General features: G+C 45.5%; 1 protein-coding gene across 2 annotated transcripts; it reads left to right on the forward strand.

Moving 5' to 3' along the window:
- Positions 1 to 1,277: 1,277 nt before the first annotated feature.
- On the forward strand, positions 1,278 to 17,607 carry SLC25A14 (solute carrier family 25 member 14). 2 transcript variants are annotated; one of them, XM_048514928.1, is made up of 9 exons: positions 1,278 to 1,565; positions 4,487 to 4,634; positions 5,238 to 5,332; positions 6,962 to 7,047; positions 7,485 to 7,580; positions 12,999 to 13,123; positions 15,000 to 15,135; positions 15,755 to 15,835; positions 17,148 to 17,607. In XM_048514928.1, exons 1-9 carry the CDS (start codon positions 1,502 to 1,504, stop codon positions 17,187 to 17,189), a joined length of 873 nt encoding a protein of 290 aa, XP_048370885.1. In that variant the 5' UTR covers positions 1,278 to 1,501; the 3' UTR covers positions 17,190 to 17,607. The 2 variants fall into 2 exon arrangements, with proteins under 2 accessions (XP_048370885.1, XP_048370883.1); XM_048514926.1 differs by lacking the exon at positions 1,278 to 1,565 and adding an exon at positions 1,691 to 1,808.
- The last annotated feature ends 645 nt before the right edge of the window (positions 17,608 to 18,252 follow it).

Below are 18,252 nucleotides of genomic sequence, written 5' to 3' on the forward strand. Positions count from 1 at the left end.
TTTTATAGATAGTCACTTCAATATTCCGCTGGGCTCTTACAGTGCAATCCTAAACACAATTACTCCAGTAAAAATGAATGAGTTTAGATTGGAATAATGCTCTTTAGGATTGCATCATTAACAGGGGAGTTTTTCTGACTCTGGTTGCTATTTTATTGCATTATACCTTATTACCATCTGCAAAGATCATGTAAAAGCTATTCTATAACAACTTTGTCCCTTTTCATTTACTGTTTCATATCTAATAAACAATTATTATTGTATTTATGCTATCAGGATGCCACATTTTTAAAAAAAAAATGGGTTGAATTAAGGTCATTATATATGGGGGAGGCAGATGGCATCTGTGTCCAGGGACATATCATCATGGTTCTTGGCAGCTCTGGAAGCACCAGCATTTTCTTAGCAGGTTTACATTAACTAGTCAATTCAAAAGGATGTACCTTTTCATGGGGTAGAGAATGTATGTTATGCCTGACACGCTAGGTTAGCCTAATCACAAGGTTGGCCCTGGTTAGTATTTAGATGTGAGACCACCAGCATAGTTCTCTGCAGCATTTATATTGCATGCCCCAATGTTGCAGACTTTGTTGATGGTGACTTGACACCCTGGGCATACACACACATAGGTGTTACATACAGGTGTTACATACAGAATAGGTGTATGTAACCATAGGTATTAGATATAGAATATTTCAGGGTTGGATCCTAGGAATCTAAAAGATCTCGGTTAGCAAGTGATTCCTCTGCAGAAAAGCACTGCCAGCTAGCCACAGTAGACAATAGTGATCTGGGAGGGGTGATTTAATAACTAATTCTACATCGACAGGAGGGGTGATTTAATAACTAATTCTACATAGACAGCTTATTCGCATGTGTCAATCTTGGCTTAACAGATGAGACGGCAAATATATATGCGTGTGTGTATACATATATGTGTGTGTATATGTGTGTGTGTGTGTATACACACATATATATACACATACACGAGGCTTTTGACCTTTTACGTGAAATGAATATTTCACGTAGGTCAAAAGCCTCGTGCACAAGACCTGCGCAGCGACTACGTAACTCCCACCACTTCTAATACTGAAACAACAAAAAAATCCCTCCCCACATTTCCGACCTCCCCCGCCTGATCCATCGTCACGCCCCTCCATCCTGCAGAATGTAGGGGCGGGGCGATATTTATGACATCACGAGCGCTGAGTGTGCGGGGATTCACATCCCCACTCTCCCATTGGCCCAAATCGTCTATTCTCCGGCCCTGCCCGCGAGCCGCCCATTGGTCTGCTCAATTCCAAGCGGCGCGTGTCGATCACACGGCCGCGAAGGGTTCGTTTTTCGTTCCTGTTTGGCCTTTGCCGGCTACCGTGCGGTCCCTCAGAACCGGCCTCTTCCACTGAGGGGGAAAAGAAGAGCACGGCGAGAGCGGGAGCCGGGTTGCTGCCTACGGGAGGGGGAGTCCCCGCCGGCTCCCTCCTCCTCCTCCTCCGCCGCCATGTCGGCGTTGAGCTGGAAGCCGTTCGTGTACGGAGGGCTGGCTTCGCTCGTGGCTGAGTTCGGTGGGTGAGAATACAGAAAGCGAGCCAGGCCTCCCGCGCGCCCCGCCCCTTGCCGTTACCGGGCAACATGCCACGCCCCTTCCCGGTCCCTAGCAACGGCCAAGTCAGATTCCTTCCCTTTCGGCTCCCCTTCCTCTCTGAAGCATGTCAGGAGGCCTGCATGTCTCTGTCTCGCGCATTTTAATCTTTTTAAAGGATCTCCAAGCTCTTCGCTCCATTTTATCCTCCTAACAACCCTGTGAGGTAGGACAGGCTGAGAAGAATTGGCCTGCAGTCACCCAATCTCATGGCAAGAGGGGGTTTGGTTAGGTCCTGCACCGCAGAAGGTGACCGTGCTTTCTACCCAGTAGTTAGTTTGGTATACAAGAGGGGCCGGGTTGAGTTCTCCACTTGCATTATTTGGATGTTGACAAGGGTAAATTGACACGTGGGTATCTGCATCAATTGGTATTCCCATACGAGCATCCTTAAGTGTTTTATTTTGCCCTTTCTCCAAGAAGTTGTCAGTGATTCTCCCCGATTCTGTTTTTATCTTCAAACCAACCCTGTTAGGTGGGTTAGGCCAAGGGAGACAGTGATGGACTTCACAAACTGCAGCGGGGCTTGGATCTAGTATACCACTAGCCATTACTTTGCCTTGGCTCACGGTTCTGGTCCTGATTGCCAGTGAAACTTCTTGGGTGACCTTGAGGTAGTCATTCACTCAACCTTGTAGGGTTATCAGGAGCTTGAAATAGAGAATATGTTGGCTTGACCCCCCTGGAGATGGGGGTGGGTAGGATGAAAATGTAATAGAGCTTACTGTTCAATTAAGAACAATTAAAACCTTCCTTGCAGGCCCTTTTCTATACGCGCTCTTCAGAAATTGGGTGGGGTTATCAGGGGCAGGTAGTGGTATCTCATCTTTGTAACTCCTTTCATAGAAATTCATGTCATGCTTTGTCTGTGCCGTTGTAGATGCAAAACAAAGAAAAGCTCTTCCTTAACCGCTCAGTAATTTTTTTCCTCTTCTTCATTGCTCTTGTAATTGTGTAACTGGAAAGCTTACAAGAAGCAATAGCCCTCTCCTGCTTTTGGTATCTATAATCTGGCTCAGATAAAGATGTTAGTACAGTCAGTTGAGTTACAGCATTTGAGGAAAATTGTGTACTTCCTCATTAGAATATATTCCTGAACAAATATGAGAATGATCGTTCACTTTTACACACCGCTTTTGTCAAAACCATTATTTTGTGGATTACCAAACGTGGTATTTTGATACAAGAGCATCTATAGTTCATTGAATGACTATCATCAAACTTTCAAACAGATGTGGGGAGCAGGGCTAGGTGGGCACTAGGACCCATGTGGAGCATTCTACAGCAAAGGAGGTCCAGTATGTTGAGTTCTGTGGCAGAGGAATATGACTAACCATTGCCATTGACTAACATCTTTTTGTGAGGTGTACCTCTCTGAAAATGAGATTCTACCAGCTGATATCTGTAGGCATGAAAAATTTGCCATGCATGTGCAGAGTGTATTTCATTCACTAGCATGGGAAGGTCAGGCAGCCAGCTGGTGTTAATTGTACATCTTTGTAAAGGTTGCAAACGGTTGCGCTGAAAGACCACAGAATGCAAAATATTGAGTTGACTGTTCAAGTTACCTCGAACGACCTTGGGTGTTCTCTCCCTCAAATAATAATTACTAAAACTTGGCATTTGTCTCTACTGCTGGTGGTTTCACTGGATAGTTGCGTAATTTTCATTATGTAACAATATAAAAGAGCACTATCAGAATTTGCTTATTCTTCTGTTCTGTTCTCTCTCCCCCTTCCCCAACTTTGGAGGGTTCCATTAGGTTGTAAGCCCATTGGGAGAAAGTAATATGTAACTGTGATATATGAAAAGTATATATGACTTTCAAATTACTTTTAATTCATTATTTTGATAATCCTTATGACAGCTCTGTAGTATTATTGCAGAAGGCTGGCATGACTTGACTTTGTTGACCTTATTCGGAATTCAGAGTTACTATAGTGCAATGGCTGAGAAATTCTGCTATCAAGATGGCAAAAGCCAATAGTGCTGTCTTGACAAAAAAAAAACCCAGCAACAATCCTGCCTAATCCATCACTAATACAGAATTGCTTTCTCTAAGCAGTGTTTGTGAGACTGTCCCTGTGCCAGTTCAAATGAGACATTTCTCAGCAGCAGGACGGCTCGATTGTGCCGTGCACATGTAAGGCACCCATTTTGGGAACTGGCCAGTTTGCCAGTACTTCAAAGTAAAATGATGTTTCCAAATAAAGATCAAAAGATCTTTGTCTCTGGCACTTTACAGATCTGGATATGGCCAGAACCTGAGTCATTGGCACCACCAAAGCTCCTTTATAAGAATGTTGAGGTACACATGGAGTACATTCATTTTCATCCACCAGTCTGAGTGGTTAAGCTAGCACAAGCTGTGTTTGTATGAAGAAAAGCAAACCCATGAGCTTGTTTGCATCCTACTTTCATATAGAGTTATTAGATATTTGATTTTTATTTCTTTTTTAAGAGCTATATACTGCTTTTTGACCTACAAGTTTTTCAAAGTTGTTCATACCACTTGAAAATACAAGTTTACTCAATTTTTCTTAGAAGCATTGTTCTTATGTAACAAATCATCTCTCTGTCATCGTGTTCTAACCAGTTAAAAAAAACTTACTCCATTGTTCTTTGGCTGCAAAACACTGTTTCTCAAATATAGTTTGAGTGGCCAGTGTGCACTGGAATTACACATTGGGAGGTACCTGAAGACTGATTTTTCCATGAACTACACAGCTCTGCAATGCCCAAGGAAACAAAGCCCAAAGGAAACGGGTCGTTTCTGTTGAGTGGAATCGCAGTCACCTGCTTTCCTATCTATAGCTGTGAGCTGTGGCCTGTCTTCTTTTATAGGGACGTTTCCTGTGGATCTCACCAAAACACGACTTCAGGTTCAAGGCCAAAGCATTGATGCCCGTTTCCGAGAGATCAAATACAGGGGCATGTTCCATGCCTTGCTTTGCATCTACAAGGAGGAAGGCGTGCTAGCACTCTACTCAGGGTAAGGTCTTCCATTTGTTTTTATATAACATCTTCCTTGCTAGTTACCTCACAACATCTTTGCCATTTTCCCAAAATTTTGCATTGAGGTTTAGGGTCGTCTATGTACTAAGAGTCAAAGCTGGATTTCTGAGATACTGGTGAAAACAGCAGTGCTTCTGTTCTGTGGGTTGGACAGGCCAGATGTGGGGAGAGACAGCAGGCTGTGGGAGTGGTGAAGGGCCATGGCAACGCATTTGCCCCCTCCGGTGGTGTAAGGGGCACACATGCCGGCTGAGAGAGTAAAAATGTCAGCATCTGGCTGCCCCACAGCTCCACAATGAGCAAACCCAAGGTATTCCTGGGGATGGAGCCGACTTCAGCATACCATCCAGGGAACACTACCTCCCCGCATTCCAGATTAGCGCCACACAAAAGTACAGCATAAGCTTGTTTGTTCTATGGGGCAATTTAGTGGCTGGAGGGATTTAAACCTACCCTCCTTTCTGTTCTGTCTGAAACTCCTATGTAGGTAGCATGGCGCTGCTGTCGCCATGCTATCCCCAGCCACCACAGTTCACCTCCCCCAATCTGTATTGTCATTTTTCTTCCTCTTCTGCTGCAGAATTGCTCCAGCCTTGCTAAGACAAGCGTCTTATGGCACCATAAAGATTGGCATATATCAGAGCTTGAAGCGGCTCTTTGTGGACCGCTTGGAAGGTCAGTGCTTCCAGATGTTATGAGTCTTTCAAAAAACGTAATCTGTAAAGCTGTATGTTGATGGTTATGTATAAATAATTACTTGCTGTTTAGCTGGTTGCCCCTTGTATGCTGTTTTGGCTTTCTTCCTTGTTTATAGCCCCGGGTCCTAAATACCCAGTGTGGACACACAAGCGCCACCAAGACAAGACAGGGAAATTACATCCAAAGATGCCATAGAGCAGTGGTTCTCAACCTTCCTAATGCCACGACCCTTTAATACAGTTCCTCATGTTGTGGTGACCCCCAACCCTAACATTTATCCATTTTGCAGATGGAGAACACTGATGCAGAGAGTCTTAGGCAACCCTTGTGAAAGGTTCGCTCGACCCCCAAAGGGGTTGCGACCCACAGGTTGAGAACCACTGCCGTAGAGAGTCATTTTTTATACCTCAAAGATGAAAACCTTTTGAGCTAACAGCTATCTGCCTGTACGTGCTGTCACTATGTCTATCTATAACATTTGGCTACCAATCTTGATCCTCCTTGATCTGAGATTGCAAATGCCTTAGCAGACCAGGTGCTCTGGAGCAGCAGCAGCAGCAGAAGGCCATTGCTTTCACATCCTGCATGTGAGCTCCCAAAGGCATCTGGTGGGCCACTGCAAGTAGCAGAGTGCTGAACTAGATTGGTCTGATCCAGCAGGCTCTTTCTTATGTTCTTATCTCTGGGTGTGTAGAGCATGGGGAAAGTGCTTCTTCTTAGAGCTGGGCAAGTTCTGGTGTTTGTTCAAGCAACTCAGGGCTATTCAGCTTCTTTCTGCACATCAGGACTGTATCCCAGAGCAGCTCAGGTCTTTTACGTTCCCGTTAGAAGGTTGCAGATCAGTGCCATTGCTCTTAAGCGCACATTAGTACTGCTGCTGCTCTCATGTAACTGTTGGAAAACACAGACAGGAGAGGGACTGACTATAAAGTCTGCAACAGTCAATTATCATTCCTTGATTAGAATCCAACAAGCACGCATCTTAGCTTGACTTTTGCACTCCCTGGCACAGTTTCTATCTATTCCTGTGTCACATGTGCTGTGTTGTGGTCTCTGTGCTTCTGGGTACTATGTCCTAAATGTTTGTTTCCCTGCAGGCCCAGGGTAGCCAGTGACCCGGTCTCCTTTGGAGAGTGCTGCGGTCAGTACCACTGCCGTAACTGCTCTAACTCTTGGCCTTTCCATTCTGAACTAATAAAAATCTAATATATTCTGCTGGGGTATTTGTCCTCCTGTGTTGGGATGGTTGCTCCAGGTGTCAATAGAATCCCCACTACTAAAGCTCTTTGAACATGGTTCTCACAAAAGGCCTGTGCCCATGAAGAGTGGGTGGCCTTCCTTAAGAGGGAGATAACTGCACTGAATCCTCTCCCTGACTATCATTTGCTTAGCTGCCGAAATGCTTGAATTAGAATCCAGCAGTCATGCAATGCTGTCCTTGATACCATAGGCACAGGAGAGAAGAGACTGGAAAGTTGGAGCAATTGGTCTTTATGTAGTAGTGTATCCTTGTCTTCTGTTACCCCTCTTGAAATCTACTTTAATGCTCTCCTCAAGCATGCAGTCTTGTTAAGTGTACCCCAAATATCTTCTTCCTCATTGCAGATGAAACGTTACTGATCAATGTAATCTGTGGGGTGGTGTCAGGGGTGATCTCCTCTACACTGGCAAATCCGACAGATGTGCTGAAGGTAAGAGGGGCTGCCTGCACTTAATGCTTGTTGCTTCCTTGGCCAATATGGGCCCACTGTAACCTGCAGATTCCACATTATGTTCTCCAAGCTTCTGGCGTTATTATGACTTCTACTCCATGTGTGTCATACTCCTCATCCCTAAGCAAAAGACCACCAGATAGGAACAGAGAGTTTTGTAACATTCCTCAGTTGTTGTGTCTGTTCAGTTCAGCTAACTCATGTAGTGGTGTGTTGTTTGTGGCAAGTGGCATTGAAAGGTATGAGACAGCAATGTAAGTTTATTCTCCTAGCCAGGTTGGAAATATGTACACTTAGTCTGTTGGTCTCCCTGACGATTATTTTGGATCACAACGAGTGATCTACATTTTCAGAAAGTTTGTTTTCTTCTGCGCTAGGGAAGTTGCTTGCTGCTGTGACTCTTGTTCTTCTTTTAGATCCGAATGCAGGCTCAGGGCAGCCTGTTTCAAGGCGGAATGATTCACAGCTTCATCGACATCTACCAACAGGAAGGCACACGGGGGCTTTGGAGGGTGAGTGCTGCCTCGGGTGTAGTCTGTCTTTGTCCAACAACAGCCTTGCTCTCAGAATGCCTGCATCACACCTGCTTGCCCTGCGCAGCTTTGTTTAGGAGAGAGAAAACCCTTGCAGAGGAAATCCTTGAAACGATAGAAGATTATTTCAGTTGGATCCCTGTGTTTACATGGATATGCTCTTTTGGGGTAGTGCAGAAAGCAGCAGAATCCACTGTGCTGTCAAGGGAGGAGGATACCATTACTAATTGGCCCCCGTGCCCACTTGGCTAAAAATTCCCTCTGTGGCTGACTCCTTTAAGGCTGTCTCCTTTCTGGATGTCCCCTCAGAGTGTGGGAATGTTGCCTGGTAAATAACTTTGTTTATCTTTTAAAATATTTATATCCAGCTATATCCTGCTGGTAGCAAAAGCAAGATGTAGCAAAAACATTTTTTAAAAAACCCAAATACAGTGGAACCTCGGTAATCGCCATCTTTGGTTTACGCCGGTTTTGGAGTGCGTCGGTTGCGCCCGGCTGTTTTTCTTCCTCGGTTGTCGCCAGGTGCCTTGGTGTTTGCCTACACTGTTTGCGCAAATTTATGCTTTTTGCAAAAATTAGCTATGCTGTTTGCATTAGCGCATGCGCAAATGGCATAGCCTCAGTTTACGCCAGTTTCGGAGTTCGCTGAGCACTGCCGGATGGATTACTGGTGATTGCTGAGGTTCCACTGTAAATCAGCATAATAGCGTACACTGTAAATCGGCATACTAGTGTACACTGTAAATCAGCATAATAGTGCACACTGTAAATCAGCATAATAGCGTACAGATAAAAATAGTGTACCAAGGCCTGTCAGACCAATGTGGCCTCCACTAAACGCCCTTTGAAATAAAACTGTTCTACTTACCTTCCTGTAAAAGAGACACAGGCTGTTTCTGCATGGCCGTAGCAGCAGCTTCCCACCGGCTTAAATAAAGCTGGTGAAGCGTCGGGATCGCTCACACAGTCCCATGCGGGCAGTCCTGATGCCAACGCTGCCTGCAGGGGTCTCTGCACAGAGCTGCCCTGGGTGTTTGCAAGGCACTTACCTTTCCTTCCTGTGAAGCTCTGGGCTGCTGCAAAGACATGCCAATGCTGCACTCTGACCCCTGGGGGTCGGAGGGCAGTGTGGGTGTGTCTTTGCAGTTGTCCAGAGCTGCACAGGAAGGAAAGGTGAGTGCCTCACAAACACCGGAGGGGCCAAAAGTGGCGCCCTCACACCAGTGCGGTTCACACTGCACCAGCAATAAGACGCTGCTTTTGAAAAACCTTGCTCAATGGACGAGGTTCAAAAGCGGCATCTTCACACTGCTTGGGGGCACAAGCACGGTGCTGCTGCAATTCAGGGGAGGGGTGGCATGCAAGGGAGGGAGTGAGGGGTGTGCAAACAGCGCCCCAGCTGTTGAAACAGCACCCCAGGGACAGTGTTTTTACCGTCCCTAGGGCGCTGTTGTTTGGCTGTGCAGAAACAGCCACAGAGAGAGTTTGAATTTATATCCCACCTTTCTCTCCTGTAAGGAGATTCAAGGTGGCTTTCAAGCTCCTTTCCCTTCCTCTCCCCACACCTTGTGAGGTGGGTGGGGCTGAGAAAGTTCCGAAGAACCGTGACTAGCCCAAGGTCACCCAGCAGGAATGTATAGGAGTGCAGAAACACATCTGGTTCACCAGATAAGTGGAGGTGTGGGGAATCAAACCTGGTTCTCCAGATTAGAATCCACCTTCTCTTAACCACTACACCACGCTGAAGGCATCTGCCAGGCCCAGTCTGATTAGCCATTTGACCTGACAGTAGCCAGGCAGATGGTCCTGTTCATCTTAGTCCTGAGCTGAATGAAAGTCACTGCTACTACCCTGGACTTAAAGAGCTACAATATTAAATGCCACCATCAAAAAAGGGGCTCATCTGACATTTGTATAGAAGCTACAATTATTTTTTTCAGAGATTGTCTTCCTTTCATGTAAATATTGTAGTTCTGGCTGATGTGCTGTGTTCTATGTGTGCTTCCATTCTCAGCTGTGGTAATTGAATAATGTGGGTTAATGCTAGGCTGTGCTACATGCTACAGTTGTGGAGCAGCAGTATGTCATTGTAAGTGTGAAGATCAGTATTCTAAGAATCTGTTTATATTTTATATATAAGTAAGCTTTTAGCCCTGACTACTATAAAGATGTCAGCTCAGCAGCTACTGTTTCTGTTCTTTAGAGAGAAGGGAAGAAAGGACAGCAAAGAAAGGATAATACCAGTCTCTCGGGTACGTGCTTCAGGTCCAGGCAGATAAGTCCCCAATGGTTTGGAACTGTTGTTTGGCCCTAGTATTAGCTGAGTCAGTTGCTCTCTAACATTGTCCCAAGTACCAGCCATCAAAGATTTGAAAATACTAATGGCCATCCTGGCCTGAGACTGTGAAATGACCAGATCACACCGTAGCTATAATCTGACACCTAGAAGTCGACATAGTGACTCGGGGCTGCAAGAAAAAGGGAAGTTTGGACTGATATCCCACCTTTCTCTCCTGGAAGGAGTCTCAAAGCAGCTTCCAAACTGCTTCTCTTCTTCTCCCACCACTTTCACCTTGTGAAATATATGGGGCTGAGAGAGTTCTGAGAGACCTGTGACTAACCCAAGGTCACGCAGCAGGTTCCCTTTGGAGGAGTGGGGGAACAAATCCAGTTCATCAGAGAAGAGTCTGCTACTCATGTGGAGAAGTGAGGAATCAAACCCACTTCTCCAGATTGGAGTCCACCTCCTCTTAACCACTATACTGTGCTGGCTCTTGATTGTATTTTGTGGAGATTTCAGAAAAGTATTCTTTGGCCCACAAAGGGGAGGGGGGCAGGGGGAACAGAAGAGATAAGATTCCTTGGCATGGAGGAACATGGGTCCATTTTGGCTGATTCCATCTGCGCGTGGGAGCTTTCACATATGAGCTCCATCTTGATAGCTGCCAATGCCACTTACAGCAGGCAGGACAGGAAAGTTTTTAGAACACTTAACTTTTAAGTTGATGAGCCTGATTTGGAACAAATCAGTTAGGGCTCATATAGGGTGAAGGACAGAGGAACTGTGTGTTTGCACCTTTCACTTCTGTTCCTTTCTCAATCTATTGCAGTCCAGGGTGTATATGTGTAGATTTTTTTATTTTTAATAAAATCTGCACTATTTTAAATATTGGTAGTTGTTCTCCCTACCATATAAACCTCCACTGTTCAAACACACTAAAATGGGTGCCAGGAGGAAGGAGGCTTTCATTTGCGAAATTGCTATTTCCCCAGCACTGTGCAAATGTGGCAAGCTGTCCCCATGGTAACCAGACCTTCAGTCGCAGGAGATATGGGCACTAGGTGGAGCGTTAGAATAGCAGCGTTGTAGGGGTATTGGGAGTACTGGTCCTCTTGGCAGGTAATTGGACTGCATTGGGGACTGTCCTTTGGTTGAAAGGTAGACTAGAAATATTTTAAATGAACAAGTCTTGAAATAACTAGTTGGTGGCCACATTCCAAAAGAGAGGGAAGAGAAAGAGAGAACCATTTCATTGGTTGAATGAGCCAGTAGAGTTATGTGCTGCTGGGCAGAGACTGAGAATGGTTGCTGGCATCTAGTCACCTCAGAGAACCAAACAGTGGTGCACATTGGTCAGCAGGGGCCATTCTGCCACACATGAAAATGCCAGCTATATCCTCTGAAGTGGAGTACTTTCAGTTCTGAATGCAAACTGTTGACTGCCTCCTCCACTCCAAGCACAGACTGACCAGACAGAAAGGAGAGGACAGCTACTGCATAGGGAACCATACTGGTATAGAGCTCAGACAAATGTTGCTAACCAAGCAAAGAGCCTCTACTTCATCACTGCAGAAATTCCCCTTAAGTTGTATTTGCAAACTTTCAATATTTCCTCCATAATGAGGTCTAGCAATGTTATTTGTTTGTTCGATTTCTAACCTGCCTTTTCCTGATTAGGCCAGACTCAGGGCAGCTTACATCATGACAGTGGCCATTAAAACATATTACTCACTTTAAAACCCGGAAGAACAGTGTTCTGCCGGTGCGATGAATGAATCATATTGAGCCTTTCAAAGGGGGAAAAAAGCAGGAACGGAATAGTAAAGTTCAATGGTGGGAAAAAAATGCTTTCAAAGATAATTAAGGGAAGAATAGGTATAAGGAGGCACAGATGTCAAACTCACGGCCCTCCAGATGTTATGGATTACAGTTCCCATCATCTCCTGCCAGCATGATGCTGGTTGGGGATGATGGGAACTGTAGTCCATAACATCTGGAGGGCCACGAGTTTGACACCGCCGCTAGAGGAAAGGCCAGCTAGATGACAACCGTCACTGTCCTCAATCATAAAACAAATATTTTTGTGGCACTGATGAGAATGGATGGATTTCAAGGTTCTTAACCTTCGCTGCCACTCTCTGCCTTGCATCCAGAGACTCTTTTCACTACAGAAAACGATGTCTGTTGTCAAAGTTTCCTAAATCCCAGCTCTACTCCATTGTGGGAAAGAGGATGTCAGATGGGCACAATTTTGAGGTTTCATGAATCAGTTGTTGTTCATATAATATTTTTAAAAAGCAAACTCATTCTGTTACCTTGTTAAAGACTCAAATAGTGGTTTGGTCCTGGGGATAAATATCTGGAGGATACTGATTTGCTCATTTCTCTGTGTGGGTTCACTAGAATATTTTTTCAGAAGCTGGTGGAAGCAATTTGGAATCACAGTTGCAGATCAACTGGATTTGTGGAGCTTAACGGAGATCATAGAATTGGGGTGGGGCAGAGGGGCGGGGAGGAATCTTCAGGACTGTGGAATGTCAAATACAAACATCTCACCACCCAGTCTTTTTCCTGGGCTTTGACCTGCTCAGTCAAACTTAAATTATAGATTCTTAGGAGGGATGGATTGTAAATGAAAATGAACATAAGCAAGGTTGTACAATGTATTCCAGCCAAGGCATTCATAGTTCTGTTTGCAGAATTGAAGGTGGCCGGGGGGAGAGGGGGTTGAGGGAAACAAAGCTTTTGATGCTAATTATAGAAAGAACTGGATCCTGAGAGTAGGCATAGAATCCAGCAGGCTTTTGTCATCCAGAAGGACTGTGCAGCTTGCTAACCTCCAGGCCAGCGATTCTCAACCTGCGGGGCACGACCTCTTGGGGGGTCGAACAACCCTTTCACAGGGGTCGCCTAAGAACATCGGAAAACACATATTACCGATGGTCTTAGGAACCGAGACACAAATAATTTTATGGTTGGGGGTCACCACAACACGAGGAACTGTATTAAAGGGTCGCGGCATTAGGAAGTTTGAGAACCACTGCTCTAGGCAGTTTGGAATAATGATGGAAGGAAGTTACAGACAATGGGCATGCTAACTTTCTGTCTCTTGACAGGGTGTGGTCCCTACTGCTCAGCGTGCTGCCATTGTGGTTGGAGTGGAGCTGCCGGTCTATGACATCACCAAGAAACACTTAATCCTTTCAGGATTTGTAGGGGACACAGTCCTTACGCATTTTATGTGAGTATTTTCCAGTTCTCTGTATGTTAAGGTCGCCTGCTTTGTTCTCAGCTTTTGTAGAAGAAGAAAAGTTGATTTTTATACCCCGCTATTCTCTACCTTCTCAGAGTGTAAGTCTCAGAGTGGCTTACAATTTCTATCCCTTCCCCTCCCCATAATAGACACCTTGTGAGGTAGGTGGGGCTGAAAGAGTTTAGAGAGAACTGTGACTGGCCCAAGATCACCCAGCAGGTTTCATATGTAGGAGTGGGAAAACAAACCTTGTTCATCAGATTGGAGTCTGCAGTTCATGTGGAGGACTATGGAATCAAACCCAGTTCTCCAGATTAGAGTCTACTTTTTTTAACAGCTACACCATGGTGCTGTACCCTGGGAGGGAAACAGGCAGTCTTACTGAAGGAGAAGACTGGAAAACGCACTACTGTAGGATTGAGAGAATGGTGTTTGGAAATGCAGTTCTTTCTGCTGTATCCTTGTGTGCAGATTAGTTTGCCAGGTAGATGAGAAAGAGACCATCTTCGAATGGGCTCCTCTGTCAAGGGCTGGAGATACATCTGGCAACTTCAGGGATTACTGCATTTGTTCCATGTCACCAATGTATGCCTCAAATAATATAGTTATCCCTTAGCCTAACAAGAGAATACATTTGGTGATCTAAGAATGGCTGCAGTTACCCATTGTGGGAGTTTCTTTAAAAGACTGGGAAACGTTTAGATGCAATAGTTTGTGTATATATTTAGAGGATACGCTAGGTAGGATGAGCATTCAGATATTAATTTATCAAAACCCAAAATGCCTGGTATGTAAACATAAGAAACAATTTAAATAGGAAAATTCTCTGTTGTAATATCCAGTAGTCTTTATATCTGGGGGTTGTTCTGTTTCTTAGCTGTCTATCCTAGAGTTCAAAAAGTAAAGGGTGGGGGGGGGGAGATGTGGAGAAAATTACTGGTCAACGCCAACTGACATATTTTCCAGTCAGCAGTTGTATACAGATTGTACAACCAAAGAGGTTTGTCCTAATAAGTGTGTCTTTTCAGAATACTGTTTACCTCAGTCCCTTTGCTGGCTAACTGATTTGGTTGACTATATAAGCAGTAGGTCCTATTTGCTTGCTGTTCTGTCCTGTGCCTGCTAGGCACAAGGTGAAAAGTTTAGTTAGCTCCAGTTGAGAAAGAAAACGGACAGCACTTGGGCCAACCTAGATATCAAATGGGGATCCTCTTGTGTTAACATGAGCTTGCTGTTCATATGTGATAAAAACAGGCTGCGTGTGTCGATTGTTGAGGGAAGGTAAAATCCATTCCCTTTTGACACTAATCTTGCAACCCTGTGGTGCATTCTGTATCTTTCTTCAAGTTAGGCTCTGCTCCCCCTTCATCGGCGTCATCTTTTTTTTTTTTTTAACTAATTGTTCCCACCACCTTGTCTCTTGGGTTGCCTCTGCTTGCTGAACAAGTGAGAGGCCTGGAGCCCTCCGTGTGAACATCTTTCACTTTGAGAGGCCAGCCCTGTCTCTGGGGGAGTCATCTGGTAACGTATCTTGTCAATTGCTTGACCTCGGGTATCAGAGAGAGTCTGGAAGTACCAAGGGAAGCCTAGTGATGCTTCTGATTTTCCTTCCAAAGCAAACCCAGAGAGAGGGATTTACACCGCCCCTCTGTACACCAGAGGAAGGAAAATGTGGGGGGTTCAAATAATGGGTAGTTACTAAGCCTAGGCAAAGTATATAGACACATAGTCTGCTTTGTCCATATCTTGAGAGAGCCAAGAACTTCCAGAACTGAAACATTGGAGATGAGGGGACTCCATAACTCCAGTGTGCTCTGTCTGAAGTGCAGAACTTCTGCATGTTTTTATATGCTTGTCCGTTTAGTTCCAGTTTTACGTGTGGGCTGGCCGGTGCCATTGCTTCAAACCCAGTGGATGTGGTGCGGACACGTCTGATGAATCAGCGGGCCCTTGTGGGGAGCGTGGATCTCTACAAGGGCACATTGGATGGTTTGGTAAAGGTGAGTTCTGAGAAGGGGTCCTTTTTGGTCCTCAAATGTCATAGACAAAATGGGAAGTGAGGCAGATTTCAAGCTTGGCGGTTGGGTAAGCGAAATGCAGTGCTGAGATATGGGGAGCTGCTCCTTGCTACGCCCGAAAGCTTAACAAAAAGCTCATCAAAATCCCAAACCTCGTACTGCTTGTTGAAGAGGCAAAAGAGTACGACAGGACCCTCTTCTAATACCTTTTCCTCTTAATAAACAAGAAAAAGAAGATGGTCATGAATTGAGCAAGAATTCTGTTTGTTTTTAAACCTTTTGGTTATAGGTTTGTTTTCATCCCTTTCTTGGGGTCAGTGGAATAATCTCCTGAGAATGGTGGCTTACACAAATCCCATTCTAATGACCATTGGCATCCTTACAGGAGTGTGTCTGTTTCTTGCACTTGTCCCACACCCGAAAACTGGTTTGGGGTAGTTTGCCTGGGGCTCCAGTATTCCCTTTTAGCCCTTGGAATGACAGTGGCAAGCAACTAAAGGGCCAGCTGGTCACCAGCCAGTATATGCACCTCTGCCCTTTTGACATTCTGACCAGTGTAGGTTAGATGGAATTTTGAGTGAACTCTCTCTCTCATCCCCAGACATGGAAAAGTGAGGGCTTCTTCGCACTGTATAAAGGATTCTGGCCAAACTGGTTGCGGCTTGGACCCTGGAATATCCTTGTATCCTTTCACATGTGAGCCTTTTGTGGGCAAGAGATATTTATTTATTTTATTTGTTCATTCTTTCAATTTATTAGCCGCCACCCCCCGAAGGGCTCAGGGCGGCATACAGCATTTAATATAAAATAGAATCTAACAATATTAAAACCTATACTATACAGCATTTAAAACATAACCAGTAAAACCAACAGAATACAGATGGCGAAAAAAAATCCCCTGCTCCTGAGCCCACTGGAGGCCGGGATGATGGAACATACTTCAACCTGGCTGGCCAAATCCCTGGCAGACCAGGTCTGTTTTGCAGACCCTGCAGAAATCAACAAATCCTGCAGGGCCCTAGTCTCTCTAGGGAGCCTGTTCCACCAGAGGGGGGCCAGGACCGAAAAGGTAGTTCCAGCCAGTAGAGACCAGCCAGACTTGTTTGGGGCCAGGGACCTCTAATAGGTACTTCTCCAATGAGGGTCCTAACGGGGCAGTATGGGGAGATGCAGTCCCTCAAGTATTCAGGCCCAAGGCCACTTATATGGTAGCCTTAAAGGCTAGAACCAGCACCTTGAACATGACCCGGAACTCGATGGGCAGCCAATGAAGGTAATACAGGACCGGAGTGATCTGGTCCTGGCTAGACGTCCCTGTGAGGAGTCTGGCTGCCGCATGTTGGACGAGTGTAAGCTTCCAGATCACATTCAAAGGCAGACCAGCATACAGTGAGTTACAATAGTCAAGCCTGGAGATGACCATTGCATGGATGACTGCGGCTAAGTCCGTACGGGAAAGGAACGGGGCCAGTTGCCGTGCCTGCCGCAGATGGTGAAACGCTACCCGGGCTGTTTGGAAAATTCTTGAAGCAGTTACTCCATGCTTGGGCTGAGAGGATTAAGTTCTTGGTCGTAGCCTTTGAGAAACAGCTGCCTTTCCATTTGAAGGCCTCTCTGTTTCTTCACATACGTGCTGCAGTTGATAAGCTATCTTTGCAGCTCTGGTGGGGAAAGCAATCCAGGAAGCTGTGCAGAGCTGTAGATAAACTGTTGCTCACTTGGCTGGGTAACTGTCCCTTCTATTTGCAGTGGAGACTGACTACAACATTTCATAGAAGTGGATATTTCTTAGGTTGGTACTCACAACGGGGTGGTTTAAGCGTTTCTTTTGTCCTGGTAGCACCAGCCTCAAAAGAAGCTTAGCTGGTTTGCTGAGACATGTAACATGAACATAGTTGCTTAGCTGGTGGGCTAAGAATAAGTGCACATGAAGGACAGGGATGAGAACTCTAACCCTGAAGTCTTCTCTGGTCATTCCTTTAACTCACCGGCAGTTTTTTATCACCTATGAGCAGCTGAAGAGGATCCCTTTCTAGGGACCAGTTCTGAGGGGCGACCCAGCTGCCCTCCCAGCTCATCTCCCCCTTTCCTGCATCTTCACGTCGTTTGCCTGGACTGACTGAGGCCTGCCGCCATTCTGTCCCTGTGCTGAATGCTCAGTCGTGGGAGCATGGCTTGGATGAAGGGGGATGTCGGGGCCAGAGATACCCGGAGCCTGTTGCATGTGCTTTCCCACAGGGGAAAGGTGGAGTGTGAGGGGGAGAGCGTGTGGGTTGGAGTCTGTATCTTCTGTGAAGAGCTGTGTCCGTTTCAGAGGTCCTTCCCAGTGCAGTTTACTGCAGTGTGGGTTTTGCAGCAGGCTGTCTTCCCCTAATCAGTGAAAGGGGAACACAAGGGACTGCTGCATTCCCTCCATTATCACGTGACCTTATTAAACTATTTATTGGAAGTTCATCTGTGTCTCGTGTTTAATGATGTGCAGGTTTCTTTGTGTCATGGTCAGAGTAGGCAACCTGGCCCTGGTTTGGATGACATCTTTAGTTAAAAACTCAAATTGCCTATCTGAGACTGTAAGTTGCTCATCTGAGTGTTCCATTGGGTCACCCTCAAGGCTGAGCTGCTGTGACATCATGGAATGCCGGAGTACCCTATTTGATGCAACTATCATTGGGAGTAGGGAACAGGGTGAGCAATAACTTGGTGCTATGCTTGCTCCAGTTTAGACCTATTCTTCATCAAGAATGTAAGTGTTCTGTCTATTGCGTTCCAGTGGTAACAGCTAGAACATTTCACTTTTTTTCTTAATTTTATGTTTTTTTAGCTTCTTCTTCCATAACAAAAATCCAATAAAACAAAATCAGTGATTGGTTCTGGTGGGTTTTTTGGGCTGTGTGGCCGTGGTCTGGTGGATCTTGCTCCTAACGTTTCGCCTGCATCTGTGGCTGGCACCCTGGGACATGGACAATATACACACCAAACATTTCCTTCTCTCTGGACACAGTGTGTAACAGACTTCCCTCTGTGATACACCTCTGAAGATGCCAGCCACAGATGCAGGCGAAACGTTAGGAACAAGATCCACCAGACCACAGCCACACA

Source organism: Sphaerodactylus townsendi, linkage group LG13 (genome assembly GCF_021028975.2).
Source record: "Sphaerodactylus townsendi isolate TG3544 linkage group LG13, MPM_Stown_v2.3, whole genome shotgun sequence".
NCBI lineage: Eukaryota > Metazoa > Chordata > Lepidosauria > Squamata > Sphaerodactylidae > Sphaerodactylus > Sphaerodactylus townsendi.

Bases quoted from the DNA above. Each gene is read 5' to 3' on its own strand.
- SLC25A14 (XM_048514928.1), top strand. From the start codon at position 1,502: ATGTCGGCGTTGAGCTGGAAGCCGTTCGTGTACGGAGGGCTGGCTTCG. The intron at 4,635-5,237 runs GTAAGGTCTTCC...CTTCTGCTGCAG, and splicing joins GTGCTAGCACTCTACTCAGG to AATTGCTCCAGCCTTGCTAA. The intron at 15,136-15,754 runs GTGAGTTCTGAG...TCTCATCCCCAG, and splicing joins CATTGGATGGTTTGGTAAAG to ACATGGAAAAGTGAGGGCTT.